Source organism: Triturus cristatus, chromosome 7, assembly GCF_964204655.1.
Source record: "Triturus cristatus chromosome 7, aTriCri1.1, whole genome shotgun sequence".
NCBI classification, from domain to species: domain Eukaryota; kingdom Metazoa; phylum Chordata; class Amphibia; order Caudata; family Salamandridae; genus Triturus; species Triturus cristatus.
In genome coordinates this window covers 1,615,046,247-1,615,064,333 of record NC_140590.1, presented here as the reverse complement: position 1 = coordinate 1,615,064,333, position 18,087 = coordinate 1,615,046,247, and the positions used below count along the sequence as shown (strand labels likewise).

General features: G+C 45.9%; 1 protein-coding gene and 1 long non-coding RNA gene across 3 annotated transcripts in view; one reads left to right on the top strand and one right to left on the bottom strand.

Annotated features, from left to right (window-relative positions):
- LOC146812512 (uncharacterized) overlaps window positions 1-18,087 on the bottom strand; it is a 480,077-nt gene that overhangs the window by 328,600 nt on the left and 133,390 nt on the right. The gene's annotated exons all lie outside the window — the stretch shown is intronic.
- The window catches only part of LOC146812515 (targeting protein for Xklp2-B-like), a 78,283-nt gene that overhangs the window by 4,864 nt on the left and 55,332 nt on the right, over window positions 1-18,087 (top strand). For both annotated transcript variants that reach the window (XM_085619519.1, XM_085619520.1), the window contains 5 exons: window positions 8,213-8,326; window positions 11,312-11,420; window positions 11,511-11,687; window positions 12,974-13,024; window positions 13,360-13,482. In XM_085619519.1, coding sequence (XP_085475645.1) covers window positions 8,213-8,326; window positions 11,312-11,420; window positions 11,511-11,687; window positions 12,974-13,024; window positions 13,360-13,482 — 574 coding nt within the window. The remainder of the gene's footprint in view (window positions 1-8,212; window positions 8,327-11,311; window positions 11,421-11,510; window positions 11,688-12,973; window positions 13,025-13,359; window positions 13,483-18,087) is intronic.

Here is an 18,087-nt window from a genome sequence, read left to right as displayed (position 1 = left end):
GTTTTTAGGGCTGCAAGGTATGCATGCAAAGGAAGCGTCCATATTTTGCTTGGGCAACCCGAGGCCGAACTCTGCATAATTTTAAGAACAAGACCAGAGCTACAGGTCTTGGTGGTGAAGGTGACCACCAACTGGAAAGGAGTGTGGCAGAGTGCAAGGTGGTCTTCAGAAATTAAATCTGAAAATTAGATCGGTACCAGCATAAAATCAACCTGAAGGATGGTAGTGTTCCCAAATGGCAGGAAACGAGGAATATTCCATTTGGTATAAGAGCGCAAAACATCTTGAAATGCCTTTGTGGAAACGATGCGCTATAACTTGTTCTCATTGTGGCTTAGTTCTTGTAGTTATGGCCTATAAGAACAGCATGTGCAGGCTCTGTGCTGATCCACATAGCTTAGAGTGCATTGCCGCCTACTGTGAAAGGTCCACAAATGTATTGCCACTATAGGGTCTTCAACGTTATTTTCAACATTGCTTTTTCTATGCTGCATACCACCATATAGGATTACCCATATAGTCATATGCTTCCTGCACAGGTGACATTACATTTTTGTGTATGTAGATTGCTGCCTTCTTTTTGCAATGCTTGATGATTATCCGAGGCTAGTATTGGTATAGCAGCCTTTCCCGGTCCTAAGGATTGCTGCAGCTCACAACGATATGATCAGTAATATGGGTATTAGTTGACACCTTTTTTTTCCCCATTTAGCCATTAATACCAATTAGGCTAAAACCTATGTGTGAGAAGCTGACCTGGTATGATGTCCACTAATGTAAGTGGGCACCTTGCACCAGTCCAGACAACCCCAATGGTGATTTGAGGTCTTAGGCCAGCTTAGAAATCTCTCCAAGTGGTGGCTGTGGAGAGCAGCCTTCAGGCTTAGTCCAGAAGGTGTGTAAAGCAGCTTTTTTACCAGAATGCAATTTTATAGTATAGACTAAGTGAAAAAGAACCACACCAAGTATTTATAACATGTTTTTATTATAGAATACTCTCTAGTACGTTCCAATATCTCCAACACGGAGATGAACACAATGCACACAATACTTTAGCACAGAAACACAGTAAATAGCACGAAATACCCAGTGGCCTGGGGGGACCAAACTATATACTAAAGTGGTATTAGAACCACGACTCTAGTTAAGACTGTGTCGAGAGGACATAGAAGTACTGGGACCCCAAGTAACTACCCAAAGTGAGTAGATGGAGACCTCTGATTTTGGGTGCTTCAAGGAGGCTGACTATTACCTTGACTCCAGCTGTGAGGACCAGGCAATGCTGAGGAAGACCAGGACCCAGATACAAGCTGTCCCACGAAGGATGTGGAGTGCTGAGGGGTCGGTGTCTGACAAACACCAATCAGCCATGGCAAAGGCAAGCCACGCAGGAGTCAAAGAAGGAGCAGCGTCAGGACGGGCAAGGTCCAGGGGACTCACCAAAGGCAAGAGTCAGGGCAGGCCCGAGCAATCAGGGGAGCCCAAAAGTAACAAGTGTGCCACTCAAGTGGCACCATGGCCCGAGGCACTGGAGTGTCGGGAGGACCTCAAGCAGCTCACCAAAAGATTCAGGCCGCAATGCACATGATGCGGTGTAGCTGAAGATTCTGGTCACAGGAGGTACTCTAGGTTGGGGCTACTTGGAGCTTGAAGATCTATTTGCAAAGAAGCCAACAAGCCTTTGCAACCTCAAGTTGGATGCAGTGCACAGGGGTTCAGTAACTGCAACCCCCATGAGGGATACTGGCTTCAAACTTGGTGAGAGGGTAGAGCAGGCCTTGGGAGTGGTGGAAAACCACCACCTGTGTTGCAGAGCCCACTGAGTCCGGAGGAGCCCAGGATCTGCAGACCGGTTGACTTAGTTGCGGTGCCTGCAAATGCAGGTGAGTGACTCCTTCACTCAAAGGGAGATTACTTCAGGTGTCTTTGATGCGTCACAGGCCTTGGAAGGTTCCTGTATGATGCACAGGCAATGCAGCAGATTGGAAGGGAGATGGTCAGGCCCCAACGAAGTCCACCGAAGTCCAGGGTGCCCAGATGGTAGAAGTGCAGTGGTGTCTGATCTGAATCTTATCCCATGACAAATCTAGGGACCTACACCCAGGTAAGCCCTGAAGTACCCAAGGCAAAAGGGTTTGGAAGATTAAGGGGACCCTCCCAGGGGAGGGTCTGGACAGGGGGGGGAGGTTATTCCCATGTCCTTTGTCCAGTTTCGCGCCAGAACAGGAGTCAACGGCTCCCAGAACTGGTTTGAACTGGACTATGCACGGGGACACCAAGTGTGCCCCTCATGCAGACTTTGTCACTAGCAAGCGCACCCACTCGGTCCCAATACACTAAATCCTGTCTTGGAGGTGGTCACAACTCCCTGTGACAGGAGGCTTATTGTTCCACCTTTCTCTGCTCGAGCTTTGCTCAGCAGCAGGAGGGCAGAAATGTCTCTGGTCGGCAGCAACCATTTTGTGCTGTCCAGGTCTGAAAGACTGGTACCGGCAGCACTGAAAGCCTAACAGAGGCTTACTGTTCTTATTCTGTTAGCGGGGGTCTGCCGCGGGGAGTACTCAGCAGTGCTGCCTCCTTGTTCTGCCATGAGCTGTCTCCCTAGTTTGATGTGGAGGGAGGCAGACACCATTGAGTGTGTTCTAGTTGGGAGGAACCAGTCAGTTAGTGGTCTAGTGCTCAGCTAGCACCGCTATTACAAAAATGCAGTGAGATGCGCTTGGAGATCGTGCCGTCCTACATTGCGGGGCCCCTGTAAAGAGGTAACTAGACTCGCTCCTGTTGACATTTTAAAAAAGTCCTTCAATGTGTTTTTAACTGTTCATTTCCCTTCATTTGCACTTACTGTTCTTATTCTGTTAGCGGGGGTCTGCCGCGGGGGGGGGTGCTCAGCAGTGCTGCCTCCCTGTTCTGCTGCGAGCTGTCTCCTTCGTTTGATGCGGAGGGTGGCAGACACCATTGTGTTCTACACACTTCTGCTCTCCTAGTTAGGAGGAGCCAGTCAGTTAGCGATCTAGTGCTCTGCCAGCACCGCTATTAAATGTGCAGTGGGCGTGCCAAAGGCGCACCATAGGCAAGCCCGTTTGCGCCCGGCATGCTGGCCGGTCGAATACAGATATTCTTAAATCCATTGTATACTCTGTGAATACAGTTAGAGATTAGGAATGATGCGAGCCACAATCAATGTGTAAGTGCTATGTTCCCATGAGAGAGTGGGCAGGATTATCTAAGTCAAGCCTGCATGGTATGTGGTTATGTTATCCCCTCTGTGCAAACACATTGGCTGCTCATAGAAGGGGAAAAATCAAAATGTCATTGGTCACCACTGTCAATAAAATAGAGGGTTCTAAGGGGTTGCTGATTGATGCACGCTCCCTCATCAAACAGAAAAGAGTTTGTAATGCTAGTTAAGGACTTGGTACCTAACTGGGTTTTCGTAACGGAAACCTGGGCAAATGCAGCCTCAGGATCCGACCTTATTGATGCTGTCCCAGATAATTACTCTATCCAAAGGGTATAGGGTGAGCTGTATAGGGGGTAGCTATTGTCTTCAAATCTCAATACAAATGTCTTATTGAGTCAGACTTGGATACACACACACATGTGAGGCTACAAAATTTAAACTCCTTCTTTGAGCCACCTGTACTTTTGGAGGCTTACTGACTTACAGACCTCCTGGACCCAGGGTGTCTTTTTGCATGAGCTTAAGCAGCTTTTAGAGCCAGATATAGCAGATAATTCTTAGTCTTGGGGGACTTTAACTTCTAAGTAGAAGAGAGGTACAACTCAGACTCCAATACTCTCATAGAACTGCTTGCCAATATGGGTCTAGCCCAATTAGTAACGGTCCCGATTCACAAAGCAGGACATACTTTGGATGGAATTTTCTCCAAGGCTTCACATATCACCTTCCAACATACAATACCTATTTGTTGGTCGGATCCTACTGCAGTACGGTTCGACTTTCTCCCGCCAGCGTTAAGTGTGGATCCGAGACCCCCCTAGCTATCCTAATAAATTTAGAAGCTAGAAAGGTATTTCAGCTGCTACCTTAGTTAACACCTTAAAAAATATTTCCTGTACAATTCAAGAGGACCCTAATCTTTGGGCAGACATGGCTAGAATCCACAACGAACATAGTGGCACCCCTGAAATCACATCCAGAAACGCGGCCCCCTGGTACAATGACAGACTTGGACGATTAAAACCAGCTTGTTGCTGCGCTGAGCGAGCTTGGAGACTAACCTTAGAGGAGCGGGATTGTACACTATATAAAGCTAGTGTTAAGGAATATAAATGCGCATTATTGGAAGAGAAATCCATTTACTGTACTCACACAATTGAAAATTACACATCCACAAGTTATTCAAGCTGGTACAACTGCTTTAATCTTCCCTGCCTATAGCAGAACCAGAAACATCACAAACATTCTGCAATCAATTGGCTACCTTCTTTCAAACAAAAATCAGACATATACACCAGTTTTGACTCGCATCCTGAAATACCCATCATAACACCGGCAGTCAGACGTCCTGTCGAAGATGCTCTTCTGGTATCGAGACTAGGTCTTGCTAAATTCCCTGACCTCACGCCACTCTTTGTACAATATCTTTTGAGAACTTATGCGGGCTCTCCTATGGAAACATGTCCACTCTCAATCCTCCATATGGCTGCTGACACCATAGCAGAACCCCTCTGCAAAATAATGAATGATATCATTCGTTCTGGAATCTATCCCCAAACCTGGAAACAGGCCATTATAAGACCACTTCTGAAAAAACCTAACCTAGACCCTAGGGACTGCAAAAACTACCGTGCAATTTCCCTGCTTCCTACCCCAGCAAAAATCCTGGAGCTGCATCTTAATAAACAGCTCATGGAAACCACAGAACATCAATCATGGCTCAATGATTCTCAATTTGGATTTAGGAGGCATCATGGAACTGAAACTGCATTAATATCAGCCACTGACTAAATCAGGTGCACGGTGGATGAAGGATGGGGGGGGGGTGGTGCTGATCCTCTTAGATCTGTCAGCAGCATTTGACACCTTTACCTACTTTGCTGCTGGACAGACTCTGGAGTCTTGGGATCTCACATCAAGCTCTAGCCCTCCTGTCCTCATTTCTGACGGGGAGATCCCAAAGGGTCAATTTAAAATCTTTCTATTTAGACTCCTATGTTCCACCCTGCGGAGTCCTGCAGGGATCATCTGAGTCCCACTCTTTTTAATCTGTATGTGGCACCCCTAGCAACTGTGATCCACTCATTTTGATTGGAGGTGGTGTCCTACGCAGATGGCACACATCATGGTCACTATCCCTAAAGGGCCAAGCGCGTTGTCCGAAAATATTCTTGGATGCATGACCAGAGTGGAAGAATGAATGTGCACTAACTTTTTGAAGCTTAACGGGGTTAAAACCGAAGTGGTGATATTCGAATCAGGGTAATCCAAGTGGAATAGCAGCTCCTGGCCTCAGTCCTTGGGATATTCTCCTACCCTGAGTGAAAAGGCTAAGAACCTTGGAGTCCTGTTGGATATTGAACTTCACTTTAATATCCAAATGAATCTCACCATCTCAACATGCTCCTAGCTTATAAGGATGTTAAAAAAACTTCCCTTTTATCCAACGACCAGCTCAGAGCCAGGTTGCACTGGCTCTGTCCAGACTTGATAACTGTAATTCATTATACCTGGCCGCCAACAAGAATATGCAGCACAAACTCCAGGTAACGCCGAATGCATTGGCAAGGCTTATTCTAGACATTCCCAGGAAACAATCTGCCAGGAAGGGATTGTAGTTCCTGCACTGGTTCCCCATTGAACAACGCACTAGCTTCAAATCACTGTATGGTCCATAAATCGTTGCATGCTTCCTACTGGTCTAGGTTGAAGACTATGTTCAAGTGGCATTCTTCTAGTAGACCATTGCGCTCTTCGCTCCAAATGCAACTGGTTGTACGAAGAACTAAGAAGTAGGGGAATAGAGCATTCTCTGTGGCAGCTAGCAAGCTCTGGAACTCCCTACCCCTTGCTCTCAGATCTATCCCCCTTCTGCTCCCCTTTAGCAAAGCTCTTAAAACCTGGCTCTTCACGGTCTAGTATCTAGTGGGAGCTTCTGGCCCATGCTAGGTTCCTGGGTATGGACGGCTGATCTCTAGTGCCTTGATGCCTTCGGGTGACTGCTGCGCTTTATAAATCCTCAAATCAAGCGGAGGGCTCTTCCAGTGCTTGGAATCTTACCTCCACACTGTATACAGTGTGGGGTATGATTCCAACATGTTTGATACCAAACATGATACGATTCGTTGCAGCCGTTGTCGAGATGATCATTGCAAATTATGCGGTGCCCCTCTATATAGTATATGGCTGCTTCATTGACAACCCAGAAGAATGGACTGAGTAGGCTGCAGGGGTGTCCTGCTTAAAACCTGGCTCTTCACGGTCTAGTATCTAGTGGGAGCTTCTGGCCCATGCTAGGTTCCTGGGTATGGACGGCTGATCTCTAGTGCCTTGATGCCTTCGGGTGACTGCTGCGCTTTATAAATCCTCAAATCAAGCGGAGGGCTCTTCCAGTGCTTGGAATCTTACCTCCACACTGTATACAGTGTGGGGTATGATTCCAACATGTTTGATACCAAACATGATACGATTCGTTGCAGCCGTTGTCGAGATGATCATTGCAAATTATGCGGTGCCCCTCTATATAGTATATGGCTGCTTCATTGACAACCCAGAAGAATGGACTGAGTAGGCTGCAGGGGTGTCCTGCTCATGCAGGGGCACCCTCTCACTTAAAACTAAGCACCCTGCCTTCAGGATTGCAAAGGCCTGCTATGGGGTGACTTATAGGTTTTAAGTGCAGTGACCCTTAGATATAGTAAACCTAGATCTTTAAATGGTGCGTGCACCAACTTAGAGGCTGCAATGGCAGGTCTGTAGTTCCATTTTGCATGACCTCCCATGGGTGGCATAACATGCTGCAGCCCATGGGATACCTCTGTGGTACCTATGCCCGGGGTACATGGGTACCATAAACTAGGAACTGATCAGGGTACCCCAGTATCCAATCTGGAGTGAACCTAAGTACTCAACACAATTTAGAGGGAAAGCAGATGGACTGGGATCCTGCTAATCAGGATCAGAGTCTGACTAGTCAGAATACCACTTAGCACCAGGCAAAAAGTGGGGGTAACCCTAGAAGTACATCCTACTTTTCTACACTGTCAATAGCTTTTGCGTGTCCTGCTTTGGAGTCTATGCTACTGAACTCTAACAAGCGTATCTGGTCACAATCACTTCAGTGAATTTGGCTGCTCCCTGGTAAACACCAATACCATCACCTTCTTTCCAGGTGGGTAATTGTATGTAGCCACAGTCGTGGAGTGGTGAACGGTGGAGGCACTCTGCTTTCATAGGCTGTTCATTTGGGGTGGATATCTCAGGCAGGCAGTTGCAGTGGAATACTAAACACAGAGTGGGACTAGGAGCGCTTTGAGGTCCAGCATACAGGCTCCATAGGATACTATGTATAACAAAAAGTTTGCAGTTCCTGGGGGGGTGGGGGGGGTAGGACGGGGGGATCTAGATCAGAGAAACTGAGGAAACAGATCTGGGGCTCTGATTGCTCAGAAGCAAGAGCCCTCACATACCCATGTTGGTGTCATGCTGCATCATTGGTCGGCTCCTTGTTGGGCTGCGCTGCAATGCCCAGTGGCCCCATCGAGGTGGCTCTTTGCAAGAGGTTTTTAGAGCTAGGGATGCTGATTAGAAGTGTAGGATGGAGGTGCTCTATTAGTAGATTGGTGTAATGTGAATTAGTGGTATTAAAAATAGCCAAGAGAACCAATTACATTTATAGGTGGGTTCTCTTATGAGTAAAAGGCAATCTGTGGCTGAATGTGGAAGTAATGGTCCTATCCAGCTCATAAAGTAGTGTGTAGGTCACGTTTCTTGCCTCTAGTGTCTCTATTGATCTGGGCAATTCTTCAGGACTGGAAAATGGAACCTAATCTAAATGTGGTTGGCGAAAATGTATGTAATATTCGTAAATGGTACCCATATCATGCAGCCAAACCCTCACAGTAAAGTAAAATCTGTACCTTTACAAAATGAATTCAAAAGTTTAACTAGTTAAACTGTTACTCCATTTAAATTAACACGTTGAGTTCAAAAGGTTAATTTAAAGTGGGCACTTTGTTTTTACTACAGATCACGCTATGAACACGAGGGCTACCCCACCGCAGCATGATGGCTTACACTGGCAGCCGAAGAGGACCCCAAAAGCTAGTCTTCCACGAGCTATTGTTGCACCTTTTAAGCTTGGTAGGATTGTTTTTCCCTTTTGGTGTTTGTTGCTACCCTTTAATAAAACATGATAGCGTATTACCAATTAGGATGGCAAATGATTGAACAGTTACACACCGTAACGTTTCCATGGTTCTCCTTCAGATACATAGATTGAGCCATCCCTCACCAGAGTCCTAGACTCCAAGTCAATCCATTCGTCCTGCTCCTGTCTTTATGGTTGAAGTTTTTTGTGGTCTTCTGTTTTTTTTTTATAGTTCAAATTCATTTTGTTCATAAACCAAGGGTAGCAATGCAGTCAGCCAGGAACAAAACGGGCATTGATCTCAATAGTATGCAAAGCCAAACCTTAAAAGTACAAATTGTTTGTGGTGGTTAAACATCTTTGCAGTGCACACGTAAAATTCGACTGCCACCTGCAACTCTCTCCTGAGTAGAAGACAATAAGGGACTGGTGGGTGAGGATCTGGGATTAGTGTTGCAACTGAGACTAAGTGTACCAGGTATGAGTAAATTCTACTGCAACACGTGAAACTGAAGTGCTCCAGATGCTGAACAGTATCTCTGTAGACACAGCCCTGTGTGTGGCTCGTGAGGACTATAAATTCATATCCCCTTGGAAACTAGCTGCCATCTCATTATCTGAATTGTCAGCCAAATGCTGTCTTTACTCTCAATGAACATAAAAACGTGTATTTGTAAAGCGCACGTATCACCCAAGGGTATCAAGGTGCTGAATATCATGTTTATTGTTAACCCAACTCAATGGTCCTCATTTTATCGACCTCAGATGAATGAAACGCTGAGAAGACCCACCCGGCTTTGAACCTGTGACTGAGGTCAAATACAGGCCCCTACAGGGGACGCATTATTCCACTAAGCCACCAGACCAGGCCTTCACAGTTGGATAGCCTCTTTTGATCACCTACAAATCCTGAGATCTTGACCAATGCAGGCCAGTGAATCCATTCAGTCTTTTTTTTTTTTTTTTTTTTCTTTTTTTGCCATTGCCACTTGATTGTGCTGCCTGGCATCATGTAGCTGTGGCAGTATTATGCCTAAGACCGTTCCCCTGACCATGGAAGCCCTGATGGGTATACATGCCACCTCAACAATGGATACAGGAGTGCAGACCATTATCAAACCTGGTCAAGAACTGTTTGCACCTATTTTCACGTCTCCAGTGTCGGATACTGTGGGTCGTCCCAAAATCAGGCTCTTGAATTTGCTCAATTTTCCAAGTCGCTTTTGTTTCAAGGTAAGCAGTTGATGAGTACCTCTGGCTCTTCTGGTTCCTGTTGCTACTTGCCTGCATGGATGTGACCTTTGCTGAAACATGGTGGCTCAGGTTACCCATATGATGAGCTGTATCTGCAATAAAGCCTTTGTTTACTTCAGGAGCTCTTTCCAGGGTAGACATGTTGCTCAGTTTTTCAGATTTTGGTGGTCTTTCGTCGTTTTCTCTACTCTTGGGCCTCCTGTGGCTCTCAGGTTAGTTGGCACATGATCACACCTCGCAGCACAGACACTCCAGGCACACACATGGGTCTACCTCTGACTCCGCAGCCTGCCCTCGCCATGTTTTTTGTGCTCATAATCACTCCTCCCAGCATCTAGTTCCTTCTGGGGCCCTCCAATAGGATTCCTAGTTTTTCGCCTCGAGAGGCAACCTCAGGGCAGCAATTCGATCAATGCAGAATTACCACTTTTTAACCCTTTCTTAAAATAGTTGGGTAATCTTTGACTTTTGCATAGATATTCCAGGACTAAAATCAGAAGAGTACATTTGACCTAGTGCACCCCATGCCTAATGCTACCCAGAGCGCAAGTTGAGGCAAGAAACACAAACTTGCCACTCTTGTGCGTCCTGCAGGCACCCTGGCGCATTCGTTTCTCTTGATGTTTTGGACCAGGATCTCTGAAGTTAGTCTACAGGTGTGCCTATATGTCATGAACATGAGGAAAAAATCAAACGTAAAATGAGATCTTGCTGTCTGTATAGGAGTGGGCAGGGCCTAGTCACCACAGTGGTGTAAGGGAGCCACATGAGGGGTGAGGGTGTTTATAATTCAGAAGGTATCCTTGACCACTAATCTTCCCCCACCTAGTGAGTGTCTTTCCAACAGTTTAACAACGCTGTGGGTCTTTCTGCCCCCTCCGACACCCAATTTGACCATTGTATGGTAATCACTAGAGTCCAGCTCATTCCAAATCCTTTATCTTCAACCCCTAACCAGCGTTCAGGGGCTGTAGACTTACTGCAGAGTCTGAGCTAAACAGCCAGATTTCCATACTTTATTTGAAGCAGGCAAGTAATCTTTTTACCTCTTTCACAATATAGTTGTATCACTTCTGCCTGTAACTTTTGCCACGTGGTGTTCCAGGCTGGACAAGGGAATCCTCATCAAATCTTTATCTCCTGATCTTGACGCTGAACCCAGACAATGTGTAAATCTCAGTAAAGTTTCAAACCTTCCTGAATACCAGGCTAATGTTCACGGAAGCCACATTGACCACTGCTGCTTGGACTACATGGTTTTCAATACGCTGCGGCCTTCTCAGTTTTTATTAGTGCAAGAGTGCTGGGTAATGGGTTTCAAAAGGCTCAATTCACTGTCTCTGCATGGTGGTCCTGTAGTCCAGAAACTGGATCTTTTATGCATCTATCAGGGCACGTTGGGTAATAGAAATGCTGCTAATCGGGACCTCCCTTGATGGTCTTTGAAAACAAGAAGCTTAACCTCCAGGATTTCTGTTCTGACCAAGGTCTAATGTAAGGAGAACCATGTAGATATGGTTGGCCCGAAGGGTTCAGTTGTAATCTTACCTATACTGTCTTGATCTTTCATGGCGGAAAACCTATATCTATTTCAATTTGGCTTCACTTGTTTAGCATCTACATACTATTTACCTAGGAAATTTAATAGCTGCATAAATCTAGCATGCAACCTCATCTGGAATGTTGGTTTCTGTTGTCCAATGGGTTTGGCTTTAACTCCGCAGAGAACAGCAATGCAGAGCGGTTTGAAGTCCTAGCTGCTTCCGTTGGAAGCCTTTGTGCAGGATTGAGAAATGTGCCTGATAATGGACCGGCTGAGGTGCTGCCAAGAAGGTGAGGTGACCAGGGCCCTGTATCTTTTGAATGGGACTGTCCAATGTCTTCTGATACAGCATTGACTTTCTTTTTTTTTTTTTTTTAAAGGGCACCACGGAGACTCTCCATGCAGGAAAAGAGGAAGCAGTTGGCAAAGATCCGAGAGGGTAGACGCACTATTCATTTCCTACCTACTGTTGAAGCGCAAACACCACCTGTTGATTCCCCATTGCCTAACAGAACGTCTGTTGCTGCTGGGCACCCACCAAGTAAAAAACAGAAGCTGTAAGTTTACTAGTAATGGAATGTTTACTGTGGAGAATTCTCTGGTAGACATAAACCAGAGTTAGGCAAACCAGGTTTCTAATATCAACTATGCATAGCAGGACTTGTGTTGGGACATAGTGCAATCCGCTTTTGTTTCTTAAGACTGTGCTGTCTCCTATTTAGTTCCAGGAATTCCAAATCTATACCATATCTCAGCATAGCTGCAGATGATCTATGTTCCAGTATGGATTAAATGTGTGTACATTTATACTCCAAATCTGAGTTGGATCTGGGCCTCTTGGGCCTAAGTTAGATACACCTCCTTTAGGCTGTAGATAATTGGTTGCAGGCTGGCCAACCTCTAGGCATAAACTTTAGTGCAAGGACTGGATCTCTGGAAGTCATCCTTGCGCAAGGGTGGAGGGAACTCCTTGGAAGCCTGTGCTGGTTGAAAGCCAGGTGCAGACCAAATCAGTGTGGAGTGCTAACAAGCCTTGGTGTCTGTAAAAATGTGTGCTTGCGTCTTCTCTGCTCATAGGATCTTTAGAGCAGTCCTGTTCCTGTGGGGCACCGTACTGGTATGCCCCTGTATCAGTCTTCACTGGCTTATACTTGGCCTTTTCAGAGCTTTGACGTTTGCTGGGCCCTGGACATCAACATGCATCAGTCTCTTGAAACTTGCCAACATTAGATTTGGTTAGGAACCGCTTGCATGTCTTATAAATTCACCACTCATTTTGGTCAGTCTGTATTGCTGTAGTGATGTAATTCAATCTGAGTGGACTGTCTGATGTGATGTACATCATAAAGATTTAAATCTATACTGTATGGCACTCTCCAAATAAGTATTTGTCCGAAGTATCCTAGCTGCCCAAATGTATTCGTTTTAGAGGGCTTCCAGATAGGAATTTGTCACTGAAACATTAGAAAAAAATATGACCTTAAATGAAGATGCATAATTGATTGCAGGGGGCACATGTAGCTGCAGGCAGTGAAGCAATCCAAGGAGGCAGCTTCTCTGCTTAAAAGTGCAATTTGTGCTAGTTTCCTACAATTTGTTTCAAACTTTGGCACTACAGGTCAGCTATGTGCATTATTGGTTAGACCCTTCAAAATAATTTGCTTTAGTTCAAGCTGGAGGCTTTACCATCTAAATGTTATGCTTCATTAAGTCAGGATATTGGTTTCCAACAAGTAATGCATGGCCATTGCTTGTAGCTTGAGGGTGCAGATGTCTTGCAGCTAGCATTGTATGTGTTGTGATCAGTGAGTGGATTGGGCGTAATAAGAGTTTCTTCATACAGGGTTAAGGGGAATGAACCTAAGCTTGAAATTAAGCCACAGCTGCTGAGACGGTAAGTACTGATGGTAAGGTACTTATGACCAGTGTACACTCTTTTACACTCGCATACAAGCATAAACATGGTCCAATGTTTAGATTCAAGCATTCTGATGGCAAATGGTGAAGCCTCTGGTGGGTTGGTGGCACGTGGAGCCTCTGGTGGGTTGGTGGCACGTGGTGAAGGCTCTCTCCTTGGTGGGACATGTGTGGTGCAGCCTCTGGCTGGTTGGTGGCAAATGATGGTTCATCTGGTGGGTTGGTGGCACGTGCTGAAAGTGTACTTGCTGGTAGGACGTGGTGGAGTCACTGGTCATTGGACAGGAACTTACAAATTTCTTTCCTCTAAAGCACACTCAGCAAAAGGAGTTCAACAGAAGAACCTTTGAACATACGGTCAGAGGACCATGAGCCTAGTGTCTCTACCAAGCCCAAAGCCAGACTACCTACTCCAATCACCCCGATGGTCCTGAGGTAAGTTTTTCTAGGGTGGTTGGGTATGGCTGAGGATGAGCAATATTCAGTCCTTTTTTGTGTGTGACATTGATACTAAGTCAGTCACAACATTCAGGAACTGTTCTTAAGCACCACATTGGAGGATTGCTTGAAGACCATAAACCCAGTCTGATGTTTGGGAAGTATTAGATAACTACTTGGTGACTTAGTGAATGGATAATTCTGACATGGTTTTTTTGTGTGTTTGTAGGGCTGGTAAGTGTGATCTAGAAGCTGAACAAATGTTCATATAAAACTGTACAAAAGGGGGTGGTGATGGACGGAGCATCAGAACCAATCACACTCACACCCAGTCAACAGATCTGGGTTTGATCCATCACCGTTCTTTAGCCCACTCTGCCACCCCAGTTCAGACATGGCCATATGCAAATCAGTCTGACCCTGTGCCTCATGGGAACAGTCCAGCCCGAACTGCCAAGCCATGCCTTCCCTGGACCGGAAACAAGCTGCCTAGGACCGGTTTCTGGCATTTGAGCCGTCTTCAGCCGGTTGGAAGGGTATGCTCAGACATCAGTCCCTTGCTCACTTTGCCACTGGATTCAAGCAAGCCTGGCTGAAGACGGCTGAAATGCCAGAAACCGGTCCTAGGAAGCTTGTTTCCGGTCCAGGGAAGACCTGGCTTGGCAGTTCGGGCTGGACTGTTCCCATGAGGCACAGGGTCAGACTGATTTGCATATGGCCATGTCTGAACTGGGGTGGCAGAGTGGGCTAAAGAACGGTGATGGATTAAACCCAGATCAGTTGACTGGGGGTGAGTGCTTGCAATGTTCAACACTCCGTCCATTTCCTTTGGTTTTTGCCATATAAAACTGTAAACATAGCTATAACAAAGACTTGCACATGTGCATCAATGACAAACCTTGAGAACCCCCCCCCCTGCTACTGTTCTTACCAATGCCTTGCAACCTCTGCTAGCCACGCTAACCATATGAGGCCATGGGTTATTGTAGGTCTGTCGTTCTTGTGACAGCCCCACCACCCTGTTGAAGTTCACGGCCCTGAATCCTATTTTGTAAGTATATGCTATTGATGGACTCCAAAGTAGGTGACCAATTGAGGTTTGAGTGCAGAAAATGGGCTGCCGTCTGCTGGTGTCCACAGGAATATTTTACATGTGCTTCACCTGTATTCATTTATTTGGCACTGGTGGCACACAAATCCAAACATGTGTGCATAGGCCTAAGCTTGCTCTTCACTGCAAGAGGTCCTGTACCTGTCTGGTAACCTGGGGTGGTGCTCAAAGCGTACCCTCATTTTGAGCAGAGGACTACTGTATCTGTCATTTATATAGTGCATAAAGAAGGTGGGGACAGCATAGTGGATTTAATAGTATGACCGGACGTTTATTTGACTCTCTCCGGTTGAGGCTGTTTGGTTCACATATGCATATGCAAAGGTCTGCTTCAGTGGACAAGGTCAAACGTTTGAGACAATTTGTGAGTGAATGTTTAACATGCTTGGTGTGATGGAACCTGAATAACTGTCTAATGAGATCCATGTTGGTGCCACTGGCCTTACAAAAGATGGATGGTAAAGACCATGCTCCCAGACAGTGTACCTGTATTACCTACATTCTTGTAGCTTGAAGGAGATCAGACACTGAAGCAAGCGGGATGGAAACCGGACTACCTTTAGAAATTCCATAAGACCTTTTGTTTGCAAAGAGCTGCAGATTGGTCTTTCTATGCACTGCTTTTTGATGGTTGGGTAGGTGAGGTGTGGGACTGCAGTCCCTCAAAGGTGAGTAGGTTTCTAGGTGCGACCTGCCATTGTCTTTCCTGGATTACTCCTTGGGTTGGCTCATGACAGTCTGATGCTGGAAGCTCACATCTTTGTGTCTGGGGTGCTACTGGATGACAACAGCCCCAGGGCTGCCTGCAATAAGAAGCTTCACTCTGCACAAAGGCAGTGACCGAAGACCATGATGAAAGGGCACTTGAAAGAACCTCCCCAAGACTGTTCTGCAGTATAAGACCATGGATCCACATCTCCTCTCTAGAAGCTCATAAAAGTGGGACCCAGACCACCCCCTTGTCCTGCATCGAAGTCCTTTATGAACAATTAAGGGAGTCCTCTGTAGAATACTGAGTTTTGTGAAACTAGGGCTGGTCTCTGCTGGACAGCCGGCCTTTCAGAGTCCTGAGGACATGACTTGAAATGTTTTTTTTTTTTTTTTTTTTGCTTGATGAAGTGTGCCTACCCTGGAGGCTGAGGATCCTGGGGGATTGAGCCTGCCTGTCCATGCAGGAGGAGAGACTCAAGGGAAATGAGTTCCAGAGCATGCCTAGTGGATGTTGGTTTTCCAGATTGATGCTGACTGCACAATAGTGCATTGGAAGGATCCTGGTGCCTGTAGGAAGCCCCCCCGCTACAGCACACTGATTCGTGTGGCAGGACTCCATGATTACTGAATGCTCGGTCTGGGCTGCAATTGCACCGCCTCAGAAGGCCTAGTTGGGACTGTCTCTTCCGAATGTAATGGGTCCGGTGGAGGCTACAGCTACCATTTGTTCAATGCCCAGTTGGGCTACATCAACCAAATGCAGAAGGCACAGACGGGTGCAACTGAAGGAACTGCACCTACCATCAAACCGCTGATCATACAAATCCCCAGAGGCCCTCATCCACCCATCGCCCCACCCTACACACATACACCCATGGTTACATCTTCTGTAGTAGAACTGCATTCTCTACCTCATTCCCGCATGACCCAGTGTTGCAAGCTCTGAAGGATAGGCTGGGTGGACATGCTGCTGAAAGCAGCCAGTGCCTGGCTGACGAACTCAGAATATGACTTAGCAGCTCTACCTTGCTCTTCTGGGTGTATTAGACTAACTCTGGGTGTGTGGCGGCAGCAGAAAGGATTCATGACTCCTCCTTCACAGAAAGGAAGAAGAGAAAACTGAGCAAATGTTTGTACTTTGGGTAACCCACACTGCACCGAGCCTGATTCATGCTACTCTTTTATTGCTTTTGATGCAGGGCAGAACCAGTGTAGGTGGCCTGGGATATAACCGAGCAGGGAAGGTATCTCTCCTACATGACTGCCAAGAGTCACTGGCTTGTGTATGTTAATGTTTGTAGTATTTAGGCCAGCTGTGTGGTTACAGTCCTGGTTTTTGTAAAGAACAGCACTATGCTGGACATTAACTTTGTTGTTGATCCATGACCTGGTATTATAAATTTGCTTTTAGTGCTGTTTGTTTTACTTTCTCCTGAACCCCCCACATAGCCCAAATTGTCCTTCCAGTACAGCTCCACTCTTTAAAGTGACCCCATGGATTTTCAAATTTCTGGGTCTTAATAGGGGGACTACACGCAGCTGTTAACTTTCCTTTTCAATTGAATTAAGTCATTTGCACTGGTTATTGTATTGAAAACTGACAATTTACCAATGTGGAGTCCTAGCAGTCCGTGTAGAATTGAGCTGCTAGTTGGTCACTTTGGTCAGCCAAGAGTGGCTTTAGCAACTTGAACCTCCTGGTATTTTGTTTTTGGTTAAAATGTTTATTAGAAATGTTTCTAAAAAAAATTAGAAGCATCAGTATTGAGGTTGCACCACATTTACAACCCCTGGAATGTTTAATTGCACCAGAGGTTTAGTCCAGCACTCTCTAGACGGCTTTAAAGGAGTCTCAAACTCTGGAAAGCAACACAACCGCTAACTAATACCCATGACCCTTTTTAGAAGGGCCTGTACTGCGAATGCTCAGTTTGGTTCTCTGTAAGCATGCCTTTAGTTCAGGCTGTGCCAGAAAGGTAGACCTGATATGTTGGGACCATCTGTATCCGTGATGGCACCAGCGAACCCATTGCTTTGAGTTACACTCGGAAAATGACGCTGAGGTGTCCAGTGGATGGGTAAACAAAGCTGTGACTGTCAGGCTAAGTAGCCCGAGCTGCTGCCGGGTTCTTGCGGTACGGACATAACGTTGCCTACTGAGCATTCTTTTGGGGATTAAGTCCTTCGCATACGATTCCAACCGGCTGGTGGAAGTAGTTTATAAACTGCTAGATGAGGCTCCAACCGGCTGGCGGAGACCTCCTTCCCTTCTCTCACGTTGCGAAAACGACATACCATCCTCTGAGGTTTTTGCATTTTGGCTACAACGGGCTGGTGGAGACCTTTTTGCAACGTCTGCGGACCTCATTCCTTGAGGTTTCTCTGTTCTGCTTTTTGGCTGTCCATCCACCTTTAGTCCTGAGGAAAGATCCGCTCTGACGCACTTCAAATTTCCCCCTCCAAAAGGGTCGAAACGTCGACTAGTTTTATGTCCGCATAGTCTCCAGGACCATAAAATAATTCATCAATGAATCTTGGAACATATGTACATATTCATATAGGACAATAGGAGAATAGCCCCTTTTATCCCCACTTCTTGCTTCACGTTCATTCATCATGTATAAAGTGTATTGTTCACATCACTAATCACTGTCACTTATTCACAATTGTCACTTATTTTATCTATTGCAATTAAGTTTGCATATATGACAGCCTTAATGATTTGATACTACTAAATAATATACAAATAGAATTTCATTTTGGTGTGCTTTTTTTCTCTC